General features: G+C 53.3%; 1 protein-coding gene across 2 annotated transcripts in view; it reads right to left on the bottom strand.

The window, feature by feature from the left end:
- Positions 1-21,243, bottom strand: part of Nkd1 (NKD inhibitor of Wnt signaling pathway 1) — a 67,598-nt gene that overhangs the window by 6,733 nt on the left and 39,622 nt on the right. For both annotated transcript variants that reach the window (XM_075976825.1, XM_075976826.1), the window contains 3 exons: positions 12,362-12,428; positions 3,439-3,545; positions 647-742 (listed from right to left, as the gene is read on the bottom strand). In XM_075976825.1, the coding sequence (XP_075832940.1) occupies positions 647-742; positions 3,439-3,545; positions 12,362-12,428 (270 nt within the window). The remainder of the gene's footprint in view (positions 1-646; positions 743-3,438; positions 3,546-12,361; positions 12,429-21,243) is intronic.

The raw sequence follows: 21,243 nt of genomic DNA, 5'->3' as shown, positions 1-21,243 counted from the left end.
ATCAGCTAGGCAGGCACACTCCCAGGCCAGCGTGCTGCATGGCTGAGCCAGCTTAGCACTGGGCTGTCCCTCCAAGAAGCTGCTCCCTCTTGTCCCGTTGGTGTTTTCTGCTTCATCGGGTTGTCAGAGCAACACATGGAGAACTGAGACTGTGTCTCCCCTGCTGAGTGCTTAGCCTGGAACACAGCTGTTGCAGAGACAGAGGCATGGAGAAGGTGAGAAGAACTTGGGAGAAGTTGTAGGAGGCTCTCAATGGTGGCAGGACTGAGACCAGTCACAGCCACTGCTTGCTCTTGTCCTGTGTGGCCTTTGAGGCCCACTGAAGCAATCAAGGGTAGCTGCTAGAGCTTGGGAACGGCAAGAGGAAGGAAGTAGGGACAGATTGTTGGAACCTGGGATTCCTCTCTGGGAAAGCCTTGAACTGTGTCGCTGTCTCCCACCTCTCCCCAGTGGGGTACCCCCAACCCTGGACTGTGAGGTGCTCAGCTGTACTCTTTCTGGCCCTTATCCTCACAGACACCCTTCAGGATACTCCCAGCAGCCTTCCCTAGCCCTACCCCCACCAGGCAGGAGGAGGGGGCAGCAGACTCAGGCTGAGTCCAGCTCCTATGCCTGAGGGCTGCCAAGTGGCAGCAAGCACACTTACCTCACGGGTGACTTTGCCATTGTTGTCGAAGTCATACAGAGTGAAAGTCCATTCCTGTCGGCTGTCCTCCTCCACAGAAACATCACACTGAAGCTCCTACAGAAAGACAGTGGCTTGTTTACTTATCAACTACATAATCACCTTACCTTGGGATCAGTGGTTAAGGCCTTGGGCACCTGGCTATTCCCTGACACTGGGAAAGGCAGAAGAACAATGGCTAAGACATGACAGGCAGGGAAAGAGGCCAGAGCCTAAGCAGGGCATACAGGTCTCAGGGCACCAACAACCTCTAATGTTCAAAGACAAAGGAAACACAAGCACTCTGACAGGAGACTGTGGCCTTACAAGGCTCTACACTTCAACCAAAGGTGAGAGAAGTTTCTGGAAGGAAATAGTGACCAATGACTAGGAAGCCAGGCAAGATCCCAGGACGGGCAACTGAACTGGGCAGCAGCAGGCTGGACGTGAAGAGGTGAAACTCTAGTCTGCCCAGACTCCTCCTGGCACGGCCCCAACAGTTGTACCATCCTGGACAGGTCGCTATGTTTCCTTTCATATAAAATACAGAAAATGATTGTATCTGTCCTCTGTTCTGTAAGTTTGTCAGAACACTAAGTCCCTTCCCATGTGGCCCTCCATCAGCGCAGAGTTCCCAGGTCCCCTGCCGCTATGGGGACAGTTGTCATACTTCCACCTCAACTATCCTGCTTCTCTGCCAAGAGCAGCTCTACAGGGCCAGGCTTCAAAGACCCAGAGGTGACCTGATCAATAGGATGGCAGACTCCGTGCCCCAGCTCAGACAGCACGGAGACAGGCCTCACCACAGGGGAAATGCCTGCTAACTGGAGTGTGCGTGGCCTCACCACAGGGGAAATGCCTGCTCTCTGGAGTGTGCGTGGCCTCACCACAGGGGAAATGCCTGCTAACTGGAGTGTGTGTGGCCTCACCACCATCAGGGGAAATGCCTGCTCTTTGGAGTGTGCGTGGCCTCACCACCATCAGGGGAAATGCCTGCTCTTTGGAGTGTGCGTGGCCTCACCACCACCAGGGGAAATGCCTGCTAACTGGAGTGTGCGTGGCCTCACCACCACCAGGGGAAATGCCTGCTAACTGGAGTGTGCGTGGCCTCACCACAGGGGAAATGCCTGCTCTCTGGAGTGTGCGTGGCCTCACCACAGGGGAAATGCCTGCTAACTGGAGTGTGCGTGGCCTCACCACAAGAGGAAATGCCTGCTCTCTGGAGTGTGCGTGGCCTCACCACCATCAGGGGAAATGCCTGCTCTCTGGAGTGTGCGTGGCCTCACCACCATCAGGGGAAATGCCTGCTCTTTGGAGTGTGCGTGGCCTCACCACCACCAGGGGAAATGCCTGCTAACTGGAGTGTGCGTGGCCTCACCACCACCAGGGGAAATGCCTGCTAACTGGAGTGTGCGTGGCCTCACCACAGGGGAAATGCCTGCTCTCTGGAGTGTGCGTGGCCTCACCACAGGGGAAATGCCTGCTAACTGGAGTGTGCGTGGCCTCACCACAAGAGGAAATGCCTGCTCTCTGGAGTGTGCGTGGCCTCACCACCATCAGGGGAAATGCCTGCTCTTTGGAGTGTGCGTGGCCTCACCACCACCAGGGGAAATGCCTGCTAACTGGAGTGTGCGTGGCAGGCAAGGTGTTCTACTTGCAGCCGCTGCTGCCTGAAGCTGGCTTCCCTCTCTGGTTCTTGAGTAGGTCATGCTGAGTCCAAAGCCGGCCTTCCCTCATCCATGACATGCTAATTGGACACCTGCCAAGTGCCCATTCTACTCCTGAGGAAGTACTTGATGTGATACAACACACGGCACACATACACACCTGCACATATGTGCCACACTGGTTCGCCAGCTATACCACTTGTCATAGTGACTAGCACGTCACCTTGACCACACTGCTTGATCAGCAAGGGCAGGAATCAGAAACCATATCCATTTCACTGTTGGTCTCCTGGTGAGCAGCAGGGCTCCATGAGCCCTAGGGTAAAGAAGGAGGCCCCAGTATTCTGAGCAAGGAACACTCTGTGGGGTGGAAGCACCGAAAGCTTCCAGAACCCTGCAGATCCTCACTAACCCCACCGTCCAGGGAGCCTGAAACGTAAAGGGTCTTGGCCTGAACTCACAGCTTCGTGCCAACAGTAGAGCTGTGCCCTGTGGTCTCAGGAAGGGAGGGACAGGGAAGCAGTGAGGCATTGATGTGAGGGATGCCAGCAACCTCCACCGATCGCAGCCTCAATGTGAGCTCTCGCTCTGTGCTTGGTGCCTGGAACTCAGCTGCCCATTCTGCTGCACTGCTGGGGCCAGAGAAGGGCAGGAGGATGGGCAATATCGTGTGTGTGTGTGAGGGGGGTATCCTTTGTGTTGTCCACGTGGATTAGAAACAGAAGTCCAGAAAGAATTAGGGCCCTGCCCAGAACCTCCAGTCTTAGATTCCTTCATACCAGAGGAGGCCCCCATATGTCTCAAGTTAACCTCTGGGGGTGAAATGGAAGGCTTGAAGAATTTGAGGATCCTGTAAGAGGACAACAGGCCCAAGGACCAGAGCCCTGTCTCCCCATGTACAATCCCACCTTGTCGTAGGGTCCTATTATTGTGTATTTGCCACCACCCATGTGGGGAGGCCATCACTGAGATACTATGGCCCAGAGGCAGCAGCAAGGATCTCCCACAGAAGCAACTATCCACATAAGAGTCATCCCTTCTAGATGGGCCTCGGTTTACCCCTTCTAGAGCACCGCCATGACTCACAACCCTCCAAAGCAAACTTACTTCAAACTTCAGCTGCTTCTTGGAGCCGGGAACAGGGTCATTCACTTTCTCCATTCTCTTCTCATCTCCACTGCCCAGGCTGTCGGTCTTCTCGGGCGGCAGGGCCACTGTGGGGAGGCAGAGGGAAAGGGGAGGAAAATCAAGATCAGGGTGGCTATGCCCTGTCCTCAGGCCAAGAGTGCCAGGCCCCTCCTGCCCTGCCTCTTGGCTGTGTTCCACGTCCTTTGATTCTTTGGCCCTGATGATGCCACAGGCTGCCCCAGAGAACGCCTCTGTGGTGTAGCCACACCAGTTACTCAGGTTTCCCTGTAGCCTCTCAGACTCCTACTCCGTCCCAACTTTACAGCCTGGATAAGCAGCCTGCAGACTGAGTACCTGGTAGAGACAACTGGCCACTTAGCAGGGCTGGGCCTGGAGAGGTGTTTAGGGGACTGGATAAGGTGTGGGACCTTAGCCTTCTGTATTCACTGCTTCCTATACTGACACAGTGGGATCCTCAAAGATGCTATAGTGGGCAGGGCAGAGAGATGGGAACTGAGTTAACACAGTTTGAAGAAGGGTATATGTATATGTGGTGAAGGATACCATGTACCACACAATGGCCTCTTCAGGGATTGCACTCACTCTGACCCTTGCCCTTGGCCTCTGCTCACCTGGGGCCCTTCTGTCTGCAAAAGGGCATGGTCTTCTGTGCATCTGACTCTCAGGAGCAGAGAGAGAATGTGAAATTTGTGGCCCACTGGCACCACCACCACCTTAGACCCAGAACCCAGACTACAGGTTTCACCATGTAACAGAATGCCCCATAGGAGTCCTCTGACCCTTTCCATGTGACACAGGGGGCTTCAGTTTACTTTTCTAGAAGATGCTCCCATCTTTTCCCTCCCCAAAGTTCCCCAATGTCCTGATACAGTAACTCTGCTGTACTTTGAAGGGAACAAACTGAGTACGGCTCCTGACCTAAGAAGGCTAGGTTGCCGGAGGGCAGCCGAGATGGCTCAGCTTGACCGATAGTTCCAGTTGAACCTTTTGGGGATGTCATGATCATGGCAAAATGAGGTACAGGTCAGGAAATTGGGGCTCTGCCCATACCCCGCTCAATTCGCATATCCCAGTGTTGCAATGAGCACCTAAGCACAACAGCGAGAAGAGGGTGCAGTGGGGAGGGGCACATAACCCTTGCTTTGTTCCTACTTTCCAAGTCAGGGCTCTCTTCCTGGTATCTATTTGCAGCAGTCCACACAGTACCACGGAACCAGCATCAACGCATGGGCAATGGACTCTCATAGTAACCGGGCCCCACCGCCCTCAGCACTGGCCATTCACCGACTCTCTTCACTGGGACCTTGTGAGGCGGTTACTGTTATTAATTCCATTTACCAGATAGGAAAACCACGGCATAAGAATACTCCAGGCTCTCAGACACCACAGCCAACTACAAACTGGCCTGCAGCAGTGTTGTGTCCCCTGGGAACCTCTCTTTTCTCTCTCCCTGCCTTGGCGCAGCCACTATCCACAGGGGCCTCCAGCCGTTAGTGTCCCGAGAGCCAACAACCCTCTAAAGCCATCACAACTGCTGCCTGTGGAGACACTCTGTTACCACAGAGTAAAGCCAAAGGAGCACAAAACTAGAATGGCCACCTCCTCAGAGGCTCCAGGGGCCCAGCATGCTTCCTGTATGCCAAGCAGGCCACTGGCCCACTAATTTGGATTCCATCCTTAATAGTCCCATCCTGATCTTATTGGTCAGATATTCTCCTCCAGAGGACCTGAATCCAGGAAGACCAGGCTGGAGACTCACCAGGGACTCAGAGACAGTCAAGCACCAGCTACTCAGTCTATCCAGTGCCCACTGGGCCACAGATGCTATCCTGAGTCCAGGCAGGGCACGCAGTATGGCCATGCCATTCAGGCTCCGGGACAGGTGGCCCTCTTGCTACCCCTTGAAGAAGGGAGCTCTGCTGAGCCTTAGCTTCAGGTGCTACCAAAGTCTCCAGCAGACACCGCTGGGCTGTGCAGGAGCACCTCAGGTGAGTGGCATTTGGTGCTTCTCCTTTTCCAACCCTGGCAGCTTTAAGAAAGTCTGTACAGTGGGGGAAGGGTGGTGTCTCCTCACCCTTCCTGGTGAGCCAGGGATGCTGGTCCTCAGCAGACAGCATCCTCAAGCCAGTTCCAGGAGAGAACTGTGAGGACACTGTTGGTCAGACACCACGGTAGGTGCTCGGTAAGCGCTGACTGTGCCTAGTCCCAGCTGGTAGCTCAGGTCCGAACTGTCTCCTTTGCCCCAACCTGCCCCTTTGCAGGAACTATAGAGACATCACAGCCTGCAGAACCCTGCTCCTCCCCCTCCCAGAGAGAGAAGAGGAAGCAGAAAGCAAAACAAAGCCGAGTTCCATCTTCAAAGCCACTGCCTGGCTCTGCAGAGGTCCCGCTGATGCGAGCTGGCCAGGCTTATCGAAACCCGACTTCAAGTTCAAAGGGAAGTTATCAGACAAGCACCTCCAGGTTCAATGTCGCCTTTCATGTTCCACTTGATAAGCCCAAAGACAAGGAACCGCTGTTCCATTCTCTCTGGAGTGCCCTTGCTGCCATGCTAGAAAGCATGTCTTCCTTTGGGACCTCCCTGCCCCTTTCTTTTTCCCCACCTGGAGTGGAAAGCACCCCCTTTTATCCTCATGTGTCCTCCCTAGAGACCAGAGAGGCAGGCGTAGGCTGTCTTTTCTTCCCCAGCAGGTCCCTCATGCTGTCCTAGCCCAACAAGCCTCCAGGGTAGCCCCAGGTGGTCATGTCAGTGAGTGTGCAGAGCCTCCCATCCTGGGCAGGGCAGAAATGAACAGCAGGCCCTGGAGACATGCTGCCCCAGGGTTGTGAGACCAGTAAGACTCCTCGACACTCTGTGCCCTACCAAAGAAGACCTCTCACCTCCTGTCCCCTGATCAAGTGCCAGAAGAGGAGGCAGAGAACCCACAGAAAACCATGCAGGCCCAGGGTCAGAGGGAGGGGCTAGGATTTCGACAACTGGCATGGGATTCGCAGATGACCCCTCTGAAACCAAACCAAGGCAAAGGGTATTGTGCCCAGGTAGCTAATCAGAGCATCTCTACTTGGCTACCGCCATTGCCACAAGGGCCAGGCAGCAGCAAACTCTGCTCACAGCAGGCCGCCCAAGTCACATACACAGGGATGATACTAAGCTGCCAAAAAGGACTCTAGTGCCCAAGACCTCTCTCTGCCTCTTGATCCAGACACATCTCTTAGAGGCACTCTGGGCATATTCCGACTGCCAGGGAGAGTCACAGCAGGGCACACTGTCAATGCGGCAGGAGAAAGGTGGGCAAAAACAGCATGTTTGGGTGATACGGAGCAGGGTGCCAACTGTGTGTTGTGAGCCACTGGGCCTGAGCCTGGCTTCCTAGGCAAAGCTTAATGAGATAGACCACACTCACTAGTCTCTGGCTGCTGCTCTGCACACACGAGAGCTGAGTCACATCCTAAGAGTCCTCATGCTCCACACAGCTTAAGATAGGAGCTATCTGGTCCTCTCTGGACCTTTCGGTATTACTGCTTTAGGTGAAGACGGTTCTCTATCTCTTCCAGGGCATATGCCTGTTAAATAGGACACAGCCTGGAGTTACCTGTGACTTACTGTTTGGCCAACTGGAAATCCTGTGTGGTACCCAACCTGTTCAATCATTCACTGTAGCCACAGAAGAGGAAAAAAAAAAGACATTTCTACTTTCTTAAAATTGCTTCTTAGCCCAGAAGGACATGGGGGCTGTTTGTGGGGCTCCTTCTCTTTGGAAGCTGCTTTCTGTCCTTCTCACATGGAGGCCATGGCCACCAGAGCTGGCTGGCTGATTCTGCAGATGATGGTTCGTTCTCTCTACGCATCAGCTCCAGCCTGGCCGCACTCCACCCCCAGCAACTGCCAGATTAAATGCATTACTTGACCATCTTCACCCGGCTCCCTTTGAAGTTCCCTTCTCAAGCTTCAAAATACCTTTTGGAGGGAGATCAGACAGCATTAAACAGAATTACTAATTAATTAAGCAAAGTTAAATTTTAAACACTGTTTGTTGTGTTAGCCAAAAGCCCGAACAGAACAGACTTCTTTCCTCCACTGAGATCAAAGACAGCCTCTTTCCCTCTCCCCTCCCCCAGTTTAAAAGAGGGAAGGAGGAGGAAGAAGAGAAAGGGAAGAGACTTAGGAACCAGGGAAAGGTGGCAGCTGTAATTAGGGCCTTCCTCAGGGCCAACAGGAGGCACCCCTGGGATCACATGCTGGGAGAGTTCCCCATCACTTTCTGGGGACTGTTTACCCTGGCAAACAGCAGTGACCCAGAGAGCAGCCTGGCACAGCCCACCCAGCCTGAGCGCTGACAGCTGGCGCCACCCAAACAGCAGGGGGAGAAGAGGGCTAGGAAACCAAGTGGGCCCTCCTTGTGCAGTAGCTCCCTCCTAAGCTGCAAGGGGGCATGCTTACCTAGGGCTCCTGCCCTGTGGCTGGGGCTACAGAGGTCATGTGGGGTTGCTGGGAGACACTTTGAGAAGCAGGCTGTGTATTGCTCCATTCCAGAAGTGTCGTGCACATGACACTAGAGACGTGCACAGCGTACTACTTCTGACATTTCTTAAGCAAAAGGCAGGCAGGTGTGGAAGGAGGAGCGCTGAGTGCTGTCTCTTAATTGGTACAAATGCATCGGAGCCGACAGGGCGTGGTCTGCTTCCATTCAATCTGGCAACTCATTCTATAGAGTCCCATATGGGGCCCTCTGACAACCTCACAGCAGGCTCTGTATCTGCACAGACAGAACACTAACTTCCTGGAGGCTGGTCCTGGTAGCTGCTGCCTCTGTATTGCCCACAGGAGCTGGTGCATCTATGCACCTTTGCAGAGGAGGGAGTTTTCATAGGCATGAGCCCAGCTGTGCCGTGTCCTAAACACAGGCACAGGTAAGGACAGACAGGTGCTGTCCATCCTGGCTTGAGCAACATGGAGGCTTGGTGTGGAGAAAGATGGTTGAAAAATGGGCACAAATCCAAACTCAGGTGACAGTGCTAGTTTATTTCAACACAGTCTACAAAAGCCCAGTTAACAGCAAGCTTGGATAAAAGAGACAAATTGGAAAGCAGGTTATGAGCAAGGCAGTGAGGAGATGACCATCAAGAGTGTGGCACGCGTCTCTCCACCTGGACAGAGAACACATTTTCAGGCAGACACAACAGAAAACTGAGCACAAGCTGGAGCTTCCGTGCTGAAGTTTGGACACACGCCCTGCCGTGCTCGTGACTCCCTGCGATTGTCCGCACAAAGATATCTGTGACAAATATTCTGCTCTAAGGGTGGCTTTGCCAGGATGTTTCTGGGCCTCCAAACCTCCAGCAGCAGCTGTCAGGGGGAATGCACATGGATTTTAATATTAGCCTATGCCAAAAATAATTAGGAGGGTAAATCTGCGGTCGTGAGGAGAAAGATCGTGTGTGCATTCCAGGCCAAATGGTTTCTTGGATGACTGGCACAGGCCTCACGAGGGAAAGGGCTCTAGAGATGCACAGATGTGCCAGCCTGGCACTGCTGGTCAGGTTGGCGGGTACACATGTTGTCTCATTAAGTCCTTACTAACACAATGTAGGAGTGTCCCCATTTGCATTTCACAACACTGGGAGTGAAGCTTAAAAAGCAGAACTGAAAGCTGGGCAAGGCGGCAATGCCTGTCTCGGGAGGCTATGGCAGGATTCTGTGTTTGAGCTCTCCCACCCCCACCCCGCCAGGCTACTGGAGCAGGACCCTGTACAGAAAAGAGATAGAAGAGAAGAGAAGAGAAGAGAAGAGAAGAGAAGAGAAGAGAAGAGAAGAGAAGAGAAGAGAAGAGAAGAGAAGAGAAGAGAAGAGAGCGCTCTTGATGGCCTCTCCCTACCCCCACCACAGAACTAGAGCTAAATCTCACACACCTGGAGCTTCCCTGGGTTAGGAAAATGAGAGTTGTTTCTACACAGGATTCTGTGACTCAGAAGCCATGACTTACTTGAGAAAGCACTGCACATTCCACAATCATAGGATAGACAGCTTACAGATGGAGTTTTGTTTCATTGCTCAAATTTGGATAGGAGGAGCGTTGGGCCAAGTGGTCCTCTCTCTCTGAGGACCGTTTAGGAACTGAGGGAAAGAAACTGGGGGTGTCCCTAACTTACCCTTTCATGAATAGATGTTCCTGATGCTCCCCTAAAACCCATCTCAGACTTGGAGGGACAGAGAAGAGGTGTGTGTGTGTGTGTGTGTGTGTGTGTGTGTGTGTGTGTGTGTGTGTGTGTATTTCCTCATGCCGGTGGTGCTGTCTGCATTCCTAAGTCCAGCTTTTAGGTTTTTAGCGTTTAGATTTTTATGCAATCTTATCCTGGGAATTTTTGATTTTAAAAGCTTCAAGTTCAAGCAAGTTTGGTTGAGCTTCCCAAAGAACCTAGGGTTCTGGATTGAGGAGCTTCACTGCGAACCTTTACTTTTCAGGGAACCACTACCACCTCCCAGCAGCAGTGATCTGCCCAGCGGAGCCCCAAGCGCTCCCTGGCTTCCCTCCAAACGTGCATACTCTCCTCCTACATGCCACCGCTGGGCCCATATGCCAGCACTGATTCTACTTTAGAGATACTTGTGACTGAGGGGAAAAGGCAATGGGGAAAGCAGGCAACTGTCTGCAAGTACTGTCGGGTCTTCACGCTCTGAGGCCTGAACAGAACTGAGGGGACATCATGGGTACAGGCAGGGACGCTGTACAACGAGAGTGGTAAGAGGCTGCTATGGTCCATTCGTGCTGCCCGTCACCCCTTCCCCCATGTGTAAGTCCATGAAGGAGATTAGCTTTCAAACCCGGTCCCTGAAGATACAGCTAAACCTCCCTGGCACAGCAGAGGCAGACTCTCCACTGTCCATGCCACACTTTCACGGAGAGCAGATGGGAAGACACCAGGTCAGGTTCACTCTGTGGAAACAGCTTAGAGATGCTGGGGCTGGAGAGTGACTGCTGAGCCTACGGGGAAACTCAAGCGGGAAGAGGAGCCAGAGTGGCTGCCTGCTGCTCCCCAGAGGCCTCCTCAGACATCAGGCACTGTCAGCCAGCCTTGTAGATGGACCTGCCCTGGACGGGTGAGTGGAACTGCCTCTTGAGAAGCCCTTACCCGTACCTTCTAGTACACTGGCCCTTAACTCCAGGCCCCAGCAGCCAGGTGGATTGACCACCTCAGTACCTCCACTTGGATGGCCAGCAGGGTTTTCAATTTGGCATCCCTAACCAAACGCCTTGCACCCAGTGTCTCCCCATCACCCAGGCTTCTCTTTATCTTTACCCAGATACCAAGCTCCTGTGGGTTCTGTTTTGGGGGGTCACAGACTTTCATAGTCTTGACCACCTCACTAGGTGGTAAAGAACCAATGGACTTTCAGGTTCTGCAAGACTAATTTTCTACAGCAGATGCCAAGTGGGCACTGGGTTGGTAGAAAAACTGCTTGGAGCCCAGAGACAGAAGTGAGCCAGCAGGCTGGGATGGGTAGGGGCAGCTTCAGGTGAGAGGCAACAGGAAGATCCTGGGATAGGAGACATATGTAAATCAGGGGGAGCACAAGATGGCAGACCACCCTTGGAAGCATTATGGGCCTGTCTTCCAGGCCAGCACTGACCTGCACCCAGGGCACAAACCTGAGAGGCCATGTGGGTGCTGGAAGTGAATGAGGGGCTGCCCCTCACATCCCAGGCTGCTGCTGGAGCCCCAGAAGGAGGGTCCCTCTCCTTTCCACACCCTGCCACACAGGCCTGCAGTCAGCTTGGAACCTCTGATGTTTACTTTGTTCTTTCCCAAGTTCAAAAGGAGCTCACAGCCCTGCACACCAAGCCAGCCTTAATCTCCTGCTTCGCTCCCAGCTGGCCAGTTAAGGCGGCTAAGACTCAGGATTAGGGGCAGCTTTACAGAACAACCCAGGAGCCAAAGCCCTCCTCTCCGGGGATGGCCAGAGACTCCTTTTCATCTTCACGCCTCACATGGCCCTTTTTCTCCCTTAAACAGCTCTCTAGCAGCCAAGAGGCAATGAGCTTGGCCAACAGAAAAACAAAGACGACATTCAGGAACCAGTTTTCTCCCCTAGCCAGGAGCACAGAGGGATACCATGGCCCCAGATCCAGCAGGTGTATCGCTGTGTGGCCAGGACTCAGGGGCCTCTGTCCTTGACAGTGTGCCATGCCCAGTCACATCCCTGCCCTAGGGCGGGCTTGGGCCATTACAACAGGAGTAGCCAGAGAGCCCCAAGCGGGCAATGGGTCCAGGATTTTTCCAAGGGTCTCAAACAGGGTCCTTGTTTTCCTGGGCTGCTCAACACTGGCAAGGCGCTCTTCCCATAAGGAGTGACAAGCAGAGGGAAGCCTTCTCTGCTTTTGCCTGCCATAGTCATGGGAAGTCAGCTAAGCCACGTGGGCAGTCCATAGCAACAGGCATTAGCTCCCACTCTTACAGATAGGGACACAGGCATTGCCAAATAAATAAATAAATAAAACCAGCAGGCTAGAGGCTGGGTCCATGCCACTGTCATTAGCTCAACAGCATGGCACTTCTACTAGAGGAAGGAGGGGTCTTGCATAAGGGACCAGAGGAGAGAGGCAAGAGGCCAGAGGCAGGCTGGGTATGACTATGCTAGAGCACCACATAGATGGACTTGGGGAAAGAGCTGTCATGTGCAGAATCCAAACGGACACTCACTCATTATCACTGACACCGCCATAGGCGGGTAGGCCTGCGATGGCCTGCCAGAAGTCTGGCAGCTCCTGAGTACAGGAGCTGGGTACTGGGAAGGTTTTCATATTCACTGCCCACCCCTTCTGGGTTCGGTGGGCCTTTGCCCCACCCTAGTACCACAGACAGCCTACTAAGACCCACATACCTTCTAGCTGGAAGTCGTCCTCGTCCTCCTCACCAAGCGCCTCTCTGGAAGTGTCACCCACGAGCTCCTGGGGAAGACAGAGCAATGGGTTACCAGACAGTAGGGCCCAGCAGGAACCCACCTGGCTAGACTGGACAGGTAACACTGAGCACAAAGTACCAACGCGACTGGATATAGACCTAGTCATGTGATAGCACAAGTGGCTTCTCAGTTTACAGCACCCTGGGGAAAACTGCCCAGGACCCATAGGACCCACCTTTTCTAGAGACCAAGCCCACTCTCCCACTGGAATGTCAGGTAAGGTCAGCGTCCCTTGCGCGGCCTCCTCCCCGTCTAGCCAGCCTCACAGCCAGACTCAGAAAGCATTCGGTCTAGATTCTTCCTCCAGACAACGTGGGACCCTCTCTGCCCTCTTCTCTGGTAAATCCCGGTTCCCCTCAAGGCCAAATCTAGTGCCAACACATTGGCTAATGCCCTGGGCTTGTATGCCATGACTCCAGCGATCCTCGCTGGGGCTTCCACGTCTTGCCCATGGTCCTGTTTTCCCACTAGCCTGGCCTTGGCGCATGCCTGATCTGCCCCCTCCATAAACTGATGATGTCTGGAACCACTGTGGCAGGGGTCTTTCCTAGCAGCCTTTTCGAGCTGCCATTTGCAGACTGTCATATTGGCAAAGGGAATTTCGCTGTCCTACAGGCTAGGAAAAGTCTGAGATGTGGAGAGACTAAAGCCCCAGATGTCTGACTCACCCCAGCAGGCGAGAGATACAGAAAGATTAGACTGTATCTTGCAAAATGGCTTCTCTATTTATTGGTACTCAGCCAGGAATTTTGAAACCTAAGATTATTTAGATAAAGCTAAACAAGAGCTTTTAATGTGAGACTTCTCAGGGCCTTCACCACAGTTATCAACATAGGAATCTCTGTTCTATATATTGCAGTGTGGGGCACACATCCCAAGGGCCCAGTCTGGAAAATACTCCTCTTGAAGAAAGAGGAGGTCAGAGAGGGGTACACCATATTCCCTCTCTTCATGTCACAATGGTTGGTCTGATGATGCCTCTAAAGTCCAGCAATGACAAACACTGGAAAAGCCCAAACACACCAGCTGCTACCGATGCCTCATTGTGACCACAAAAACCTCTGCCTTGGCAACACCAGCAGAGAATACCAACCACCCAAACTCGGCACTTCAGATGCTTAAAGAACACCCAGGCCCGCCTTGACACGGCATAGCAAAGAATGCTGTGTACAGTGGGTGCTCACTGGATAGAGCCACAGCGGGGCTTCTAATCTTTTACTTTAGAGACAAACAGCTCTCTGTGTGCATGCAGCCTAGGCCTTTCTAGGCACTCCTTCAAGGAGGCTGAAACGTGACTGTTCCTGCTCTTGTGTTCCATTTACTTCAAACCCTGGTGGCTTCCTTCACTCCCCTTCTTGCCAATTATCGTAATCACTGAACATTTCCCAGGCTTGTAACCTGGCTGTTTGTGATAACAGAGTCAGAGTTGACAGGGAGTCTGGAGGCAGTGACAGGCAAGGTACGCACACAGGTGGCATCATCAGATGGCGGGGACACCCCAGCAGCCAATTAAAGCCCCACTTTCATGCGACAAAGAATGCTGCCATCTCTTCAGCCCTGAAAGGCTAGCAGGCAGTGCTTGTGACAGGAGCACCAGCAGGCTTGAAGGGGACAAAGGCCTTCAAGCTGGGTCCTCTAGGAAAGAGTGGGCTCGGCACTGACCCCAGTAGCCCTGACAGCACCACAGCAAGGATGCTGGCAATGACAAGTCTTTGAGGTCCTGTGACTTTCTACTGGTGTTACTACCATATCACCCCAACAGTGCAGCCATGGAGCTATCTGCTGACACTGCACATCCACCATCAGCACTGTGAATGACGGGTCCTGCACACCTGCAGAGGGTGAGCTCACACCCAGTCTATGCTCTGCAACACACTGCAGTGTTCCCTGGGTCACCCCAGGGTCTCGGCATAAAACTGTTCATGGTCTTTCGACCCAGGAAATGCAACATGGGGAGCTAGCCCTGGGTCATGCCCTGACTTCTGGGCTCTCCTAGCATTTGGACTCGGGTGGACTTACACTATGGAGAGACAGCGAACACTCACTGGACACTTCCTTCACGAAAGGCAGTGCTGCCGTGTGGTAGAGCCTCCTCTGGCCATCAAAACAGTCCTGCTCTGCCCATCTGGCAGGCAGTGAGAGTACTCAGAGTGCTTGTCTGGCATGTCCAGCCTGTGCAAGGCCCTGGGCTCCACTCACAGCAATGCAAAAGGGAAGGGGATTGGAAGGGAAGGAGAAAGGAAGGGAGTGGAACCCTCTCTACTGTAAGTTTGAGGCCAGCCTGGGCTACACCTTATCTCAAACAAACAATGCATAAAACAGGGTCTGGCCATCAGCTCTGGTGGCTCAGAGATTAAGGGTTCTGATCTACCCAGTGGGACTCAGAGCAGCGCAGCTAGCTCCTCCTTCTCTGTGGTTTGGGCTTGGTCCTGGGTCCAGCCTGGCCATAAGCTCATTCCACACGGCCACGGGCCTGGAGCCTCCTCCTGCAGGGGGCAGATAGGTGCTACGGAAGCTGCGCACTCAGACCTCACAGCTGTAGTGAACCCCATAGGGCCTGCGGCACAGAGGGCACAGGACTGGGCTCGGGCAGTCAGGGGTGGTGCAAACACAGCTCGCTGCACAAGCTAAGTCTAGAAGGTGCAGCTCAGCCTCCCATGTGCCTTGGCTCTCCCTCCACAGATTCGACCCATAGGACAGTTTCAGAGTGACTTTGAGGAGCAAGGGAGGGTTCACCTCCATGCTGGAAGATCAACCAGCAGTGACTGCTCATTGCTTCCTCTGTCTTCACCAACAAACAACTATCAGCACATGCTAGAAATGCTGGGGCTGACCAGCCTCAGCTGGCCTCCCATGGCAACCACTGTGAGGTATGCTGTTATTATACCCACTCTATAGATGAGAAAACCAAGGCAGAGCAGTCTCGAGACTTGTGAAGGTTATAGCTCTTACACGCCAGAGAGAGGCCAACCCTTACCACTGCACCTCCCTGTAGGAGGCCTGTATCTGGGGCTTAGACAAAGGACTATCTAATTCCTAGGACCCAGGGCCTAGGCCCCATCTCCTCTGGTCCAGGACTGTGGGCCTCAGACTTACTCCAAGTTCTGACTAAGACTAGAGGCCTGGCTTGGTATTTTGTCAGGACACGTGGCCTTTAAAGTCCCAGTTCTGTCCCTCTGTTGCCCCTGGGAGCCCAGCCTCTACCCCTCCCTGGGCCCCAGGAAGAGCAACTTCTCCGGTCACTGGTGTACAGCCCGCCTAGTCCTGAGCTAAGAGGCACAGGCACACTGCCTTATAAGGCCTCCGGGACGGAAAACCACATCAAAGTGGGGCCTTGGGGAGTGTTGGCGCAGGCTAGGGATTTTCCTCTTTGTTGTTGGGGCTTCATGCTCCTGAACTCAGTCTCCCCCACGCAAGGCCCCAGCAGGTCTCTGTCAATCTTTCTGTTCTCTAAGAGGTAACAGATGTGGGTGCCACACATTTTTTAAGCAAACTCTTGGTGCCCACAGAACTCGGTACCATGTGGACTCAGGAATGCATAGGACTGAGACATTCCAGGAAGAGGGGCACAGCCCAGGCCACCCCAGAACCCTCAGATCCAGGCAGCCTGTCCTAGTTAGGAAAGCACAGCAAACTCTTTCTTCCACGAACTCTGCAGACACAGCCCAGCCTCACTAATAGCACACCCCACCTTCTGCTGTCAGAGGCAGGGCAGGGCTAGTCCATGCTCCAGTGCCCAGGTGGGCCCAGCTCGGGTTCAGCCCTCCCCACAGCTGAGTGGCAATAAAAGTGTCACTGAACTTGACAGCTCCATTTTCCTACTTTGTAAAATGGGAGATTTTTTTTTATGTCAAAGAGGAGGCAAGGAGAAGGGGTCAAAATGTCCAGGTGGCATCTGATACAAAGTTAAGAACCTGGATCTCAGTCTCTCCCATTTTTCTGCCATAGCCTCTTCTCGTGTGTGCTCTCAAATGTCCATCCTGATAATCAGTCACCTAGTTCCCAGCAGCTCTACCCCCTCTGAGCGCCCATTTAAGTTCACTGACATCTAGGGCCAAGAGATTCCCCAATGCCACCAATATATATAGTGTGGGTCTTCACTGTGGGGTGGTGGACTCCTCTGCTTGCCACGTGGAGCACAGCCCACAGAGAAGCACGGGAACACATGTCTGCACCTACAAAACAGTGACGGTATAAGGGACTGTGTGGCACACAAGAGGCCAGAGAGGGTATGGAACAGCCCTGGCCACTCACTGGGAGGGGAAGGAGACACAGAACCTCAGTCAAACACCTAGCCTTGAGAGAATCCTTCGAGCGCTCAGAGATGAGACAGTGGTCCCTTGGGCTCCATAGGGGCTGATTCCAAAGGCATCCACATCCAGGGCTCTGAGGGCTTAGATAGAGCAGCACAGTATCTGTGGAGCCCCATACCTCCCTCGAAGTCTCTAAGCCATCTCTGGACGGCTCTCAGTTTCAACAAGTGCAGCTGTGTAAGCAGCTGTCACACGGCTCTGTTTAGAGAGTGACAGCCAAGAAGAGAGTCTGTACTTGTTCAATACAAAGGTTGTTTTTCCCATGTGTATCTTCTCCAGAATGAATGGGTGGGCGTAGAACCCACAGCCACAGAAGGCCAGCTGCACATCCACGTGTCGCCCGGGCAATGAGATCCTGACTTCACAAGACCGCAGATGATGGCCCACTTCACAGAAGAGGGACCTGGAGTTCAGACAGATGGAGAGAAGGGTCCAAGAGATCACAGAGAAGAAACGGCAGAGAAGGCTGGGGTCCTCCAGGCCTAGGAGGCTATGACCTCCTGGTTACAGGACTCATGGGGCATCTAGCCGCCAACACCATCAGCAGCTGATTGCTCTTCTGTGGCACGTCCAGGGAACAAGAGATGGGGAACCAAGGCTGCTCACCACCCGGACCTCTCTCTCTCTGTGTCTAGCACACACCATGAATCTGGACCTCTGCCCTCTCAGCTCCCCAGACTTCTCTAGTCTCAACCCATCCTACTCATGAGCACCACAGGCCATAGGTGCTGGGAACTCCCCACCCAGGTCAACAATGAGCAACGCAGAGGGGCCAGGATACAAAGTCAGTCGCCATCCAAGGACTGAGGGAACAGACAGGGCTCCCAGAAGCACTGGCTCCCGTGACAGAAAGTTGGAGCACTCTCTCCCCAGGGGTAAGAGGAACACAAGCTCACTGGGCCCTAGAACAGTATCAGAACCAAGATCTCAGCAGGCTGCTCCCAAAGCCTGGCAGCTTCTCTCCTCAAGTAGACAAGAATGCAAGGCAGAGAGCCCTCAGCTCCTCTAGCAGTCTGCCAGACTCAGGCCTCCCGCAGTGCCTGGGTCTCTCAGGAGCTGGGAAAGACACCTGCCTCTCTGGCTGTGTCTTGCCTCAGCTCCAGCTCCCAAAGTCTACTACTTTAGCCCAAACGGAGGTCACAGAGAGAGGCCAGTGAACAAAAGGCTGTGAACCATCTCTCTGAAAGCAAACTCCACATGATGGGACCTGGCTGATTGGTCTTGGAATAGTACCTGCTACATTCATTATATATGTGTCCAACCTTTGAACATCTCAACACAGTATTAACAAAAACCCTGCGAAAAACTAGGCATTCTAGGTAAGTTTATCATTTTGTGTTAAGTTGCATTCATAGCTTCCTGGGGTGCCTACATCTTGTGGGCCATGGGCTGGACACATCCGTCAGGTGCTGAACAAATGTGATAAATGTCTTCTGGATAGACTTTAGCACCAGGAACACTGCCCCTACCTCACCTCCAGGCATCACAACCTGGGAGGGTGACCACCACCATCACATTAATCTCTTCTCTTGCAACAGCACTCAGGCTAAACTCGTCCCTTGTTATAGAATCCTGACTCTTATAGACCTAGGACCAAGCCAGAGCCTACTATAACTAGAATCCAAGATTCTGGCCAAGCTCAGGAGCCGTGGGAGGCTTGCTTGAGCCACCCTTGCCCGTGCCCCTCCAGTTTCCCCAGCTGGCCCAACTGTGCTGCTCAGAGGAGGAAGGTAGCTCTGAGGCACTGGCAGGTCTGGCCTTCTGCCTAGGCTCACAAGGAACAGCCTCCGTGGCTCCAAAGACATGGAGTAGTGATTAAAATTCCTTGCATTGCTCCTATTTTTATCTGCCTAGGATGTAATCAGAGTGCTCCTTGCGGCGCCCCCAGCTGGCCCCCACAACTAAGCATGCAGCCTGGATGCCTAGTTTGCTGCTAGGGAGATGGACATCAGACATCTGGGAGGACCCCACAGGACACAAACGATCCCCAGAGATGGCTCTGCACACTTCTGGCATCAGCCAGTCATAGCTCAGATCAACAAAGTCTCCTGCCCAGGCTGTCACTCTGCAAGCTGTGGAATCTGTGTGCTTTGGAATCTATATGCCACTATCAGAAAACTTCCTTCAAGACAGTTCCTACCTAAGCCTCTTATTATTCTTCTCCTACCCAATGGAGCACTGAGGTGCTACAGATAGAACCTAGGGCTTCTACATGCTAGGCAAGCACTCTGCCACTGAGCTTCCCAGTCTTCTTTTTATATTTATACCTTTTACTTTAAGACAGAGTCTCAATTGCCAGGCTAGCCTTAAACTTGTGATCCCCCTGCCTTGGCTATTGAATAGCTGCAGTTACAGGTGTGCAGCTGGCTAATATTCAAACGTCTTGAAGTATGTTAAATATCCTCATCCTCTCCCCCTCCTCCTCTCCTCGGCCTTGCAATGAGATCAGTGAAAACATGGATGTGAGTCCTCGTTATAGTTGAGGCTTTTGAGGGGCATTTCACATTGAACAGACACAGTCATTAAAATGCCAGATGTCCACTACTCTACCGTCTCCAGCCCCACCCCACAGAAGAATAACAGGCGGGCTGTGAGAGAGGAAGAATGTGAAGAGCACATGGCGCAGTCCCACCCCTATGGCAAGGCTCACTCGAACAGGAGGGGAGGGAGAGAAGGGACGGAGCAAGGCACACAGCAGGGACTCCCAGGCTCTTCCCATAAAATAGCAGTTACACTTAGAATATGATTTCTATGGATGGAGAAAAGAAGGCTGGGGGGAAAATAAGCCCAAACCAATAGGACTGGTAGTGTGTATATTTTCTTGTGTTGAATCCCAGGGTTTGAAACAGGAGTCCTGGGGCAGGAGAGGCTGTGCAGAACAGCCAGGGCATGGGCATAGCCAAAGTTCAGAGACATTTCTACAGCAGAGCCCTGGAGCTCACTGGGGCATGGGGGTACAAGCACCATAAGACCAAGACCACAGTGATGCTAGGAACTAACACAAACCGAGTGTGACAGCCGTCTAGTGATATGCAGAGTCTGGTACCTCTCTAGCTAAACCCTCCACAGTGCCAGGTCTGAGACCTGATGCTGTCCCAAAATGAACCCTGTGGATACTGAGGTTCGGCCTGCTCATCCGTGTCTCCAACTGCTGTAACGGGCAAATGAGTTGTGCATAAAGCAATGAGCTCATCTGGAGCACGGACTGTCCCTCTCAGTTCCTGGCTGGGGCCTTCACTGTCGCTCCACTGTCCTCTCTTCTCTGAGGTCTTCAGGGATCAGGCATCTGTGCTGTCCCAAAAGGCACCTGGTCAGGCTGTTGCCTTCCCACATCCTAAGTTCCACTGACACTGCCAGGCCACTGCCTGTCACACTGCTCACTTGGCCAGTCACTGGCCTGCTGCTGCATGGCTGACACCTGATGACAGGAGTGGCCAAGGGCTCTTGAGCACTTCTGACCACCCCACAGCTGGAGCGAGTGCAGGCAGATCTCTATGAGTTTGATGCCAGGTTGGTCTACGTAGTGAGTTCCAGGACAGACAGCGCTATATAGAAAAACTTCGTCACAAAAGGAGAGAGAGACAGAGACGGGGGGGGGGGGGGGGGGGGCGGGATTCTTTTTGCTTCCCCACAAGCCAATGAGCCCAACCCATCTGTGCTGGGCTACCCAGAGCTCTCTGCCCTTGGTAAGGGTCGTCTCACACCCTTCCACTAGTGGGGGGCGTATACCTCAGTTTCCCACATTTGGGCAGAATCAAGAGGTTCAGCCTGAGGACTGATCTGAATCCCAGAGCCTACGCAGCCTGACATACAGGTGCACAAGGATCACGCAGAGGTGAACATGAGAGACCGGCTGCCAGGGAGCCCACGTGAGACCCAGTCTGGAGCCCTTCCTGCTATGGGACGAGTGGGCAGCGTAGCAATTGCCCATGTGTCCCAGCAGACAGGAGCACCTGGTGCCTCCATTTCCACGTTCTGTACTGTGAGAACTGTTACTACCCTCACCCCACTCTCGGATCATGCACTGCCTTTACACTAAAATGTTAATTTTTTTAGTTTCATTATTATTAACAAAGATGTGGCTTCTGTCAGACGCACCATAAGCCTATGCATTCCACACCAACCCACAGCTTCTCCAAGCCCATCTTCCCTGGTCTTCCCTGTGCTCAAATACAGCAGTCTCCACGGCTGCCCAGGTCAGACCAGGCAGTGAGCTTGAGGCTTCTACAGCTTTTCCTTCCTTCCATCCATCAGCACAGACTGTAGGCCCCACCCTCCAGCCACAGGCTGACACCACACACTCTCCCCTCCGTCACATCCCCAGTGTGTCCCAGCACTGACACCAGGACGACAGAGACCGTTCTCTGCACTTTGCTCCCCACCACTACTTTATCCAGGCACCACCCATGGTACATCATCCACTGATCCCCATTCGCTGTCCGCTGCAATCATGGTAGACACCCCTCCTTGTTATTCTGGTGTGTGGCA

The sequence above is a fragment of the Microtus pennsylvanicus genome, chromosome 6 (assembly GCF_037038515.1).
Source record: "Microtus pennsylvanicus isolate mMicPen1 chromosome 6, mMicPen1.hap1, whole genome shotgun sequence".
Taxonomy (NCBI): Eukaryota; Metazoa; Chordata; class Mammalia; order Rodentia; family Cricetidae; genus Microtus; species Microtus pennsylvanicus.
Note: the sequence above shows the minus strand (reverse complement) of the source record. Positions and strands in the feature narration are given on the sequence as shown.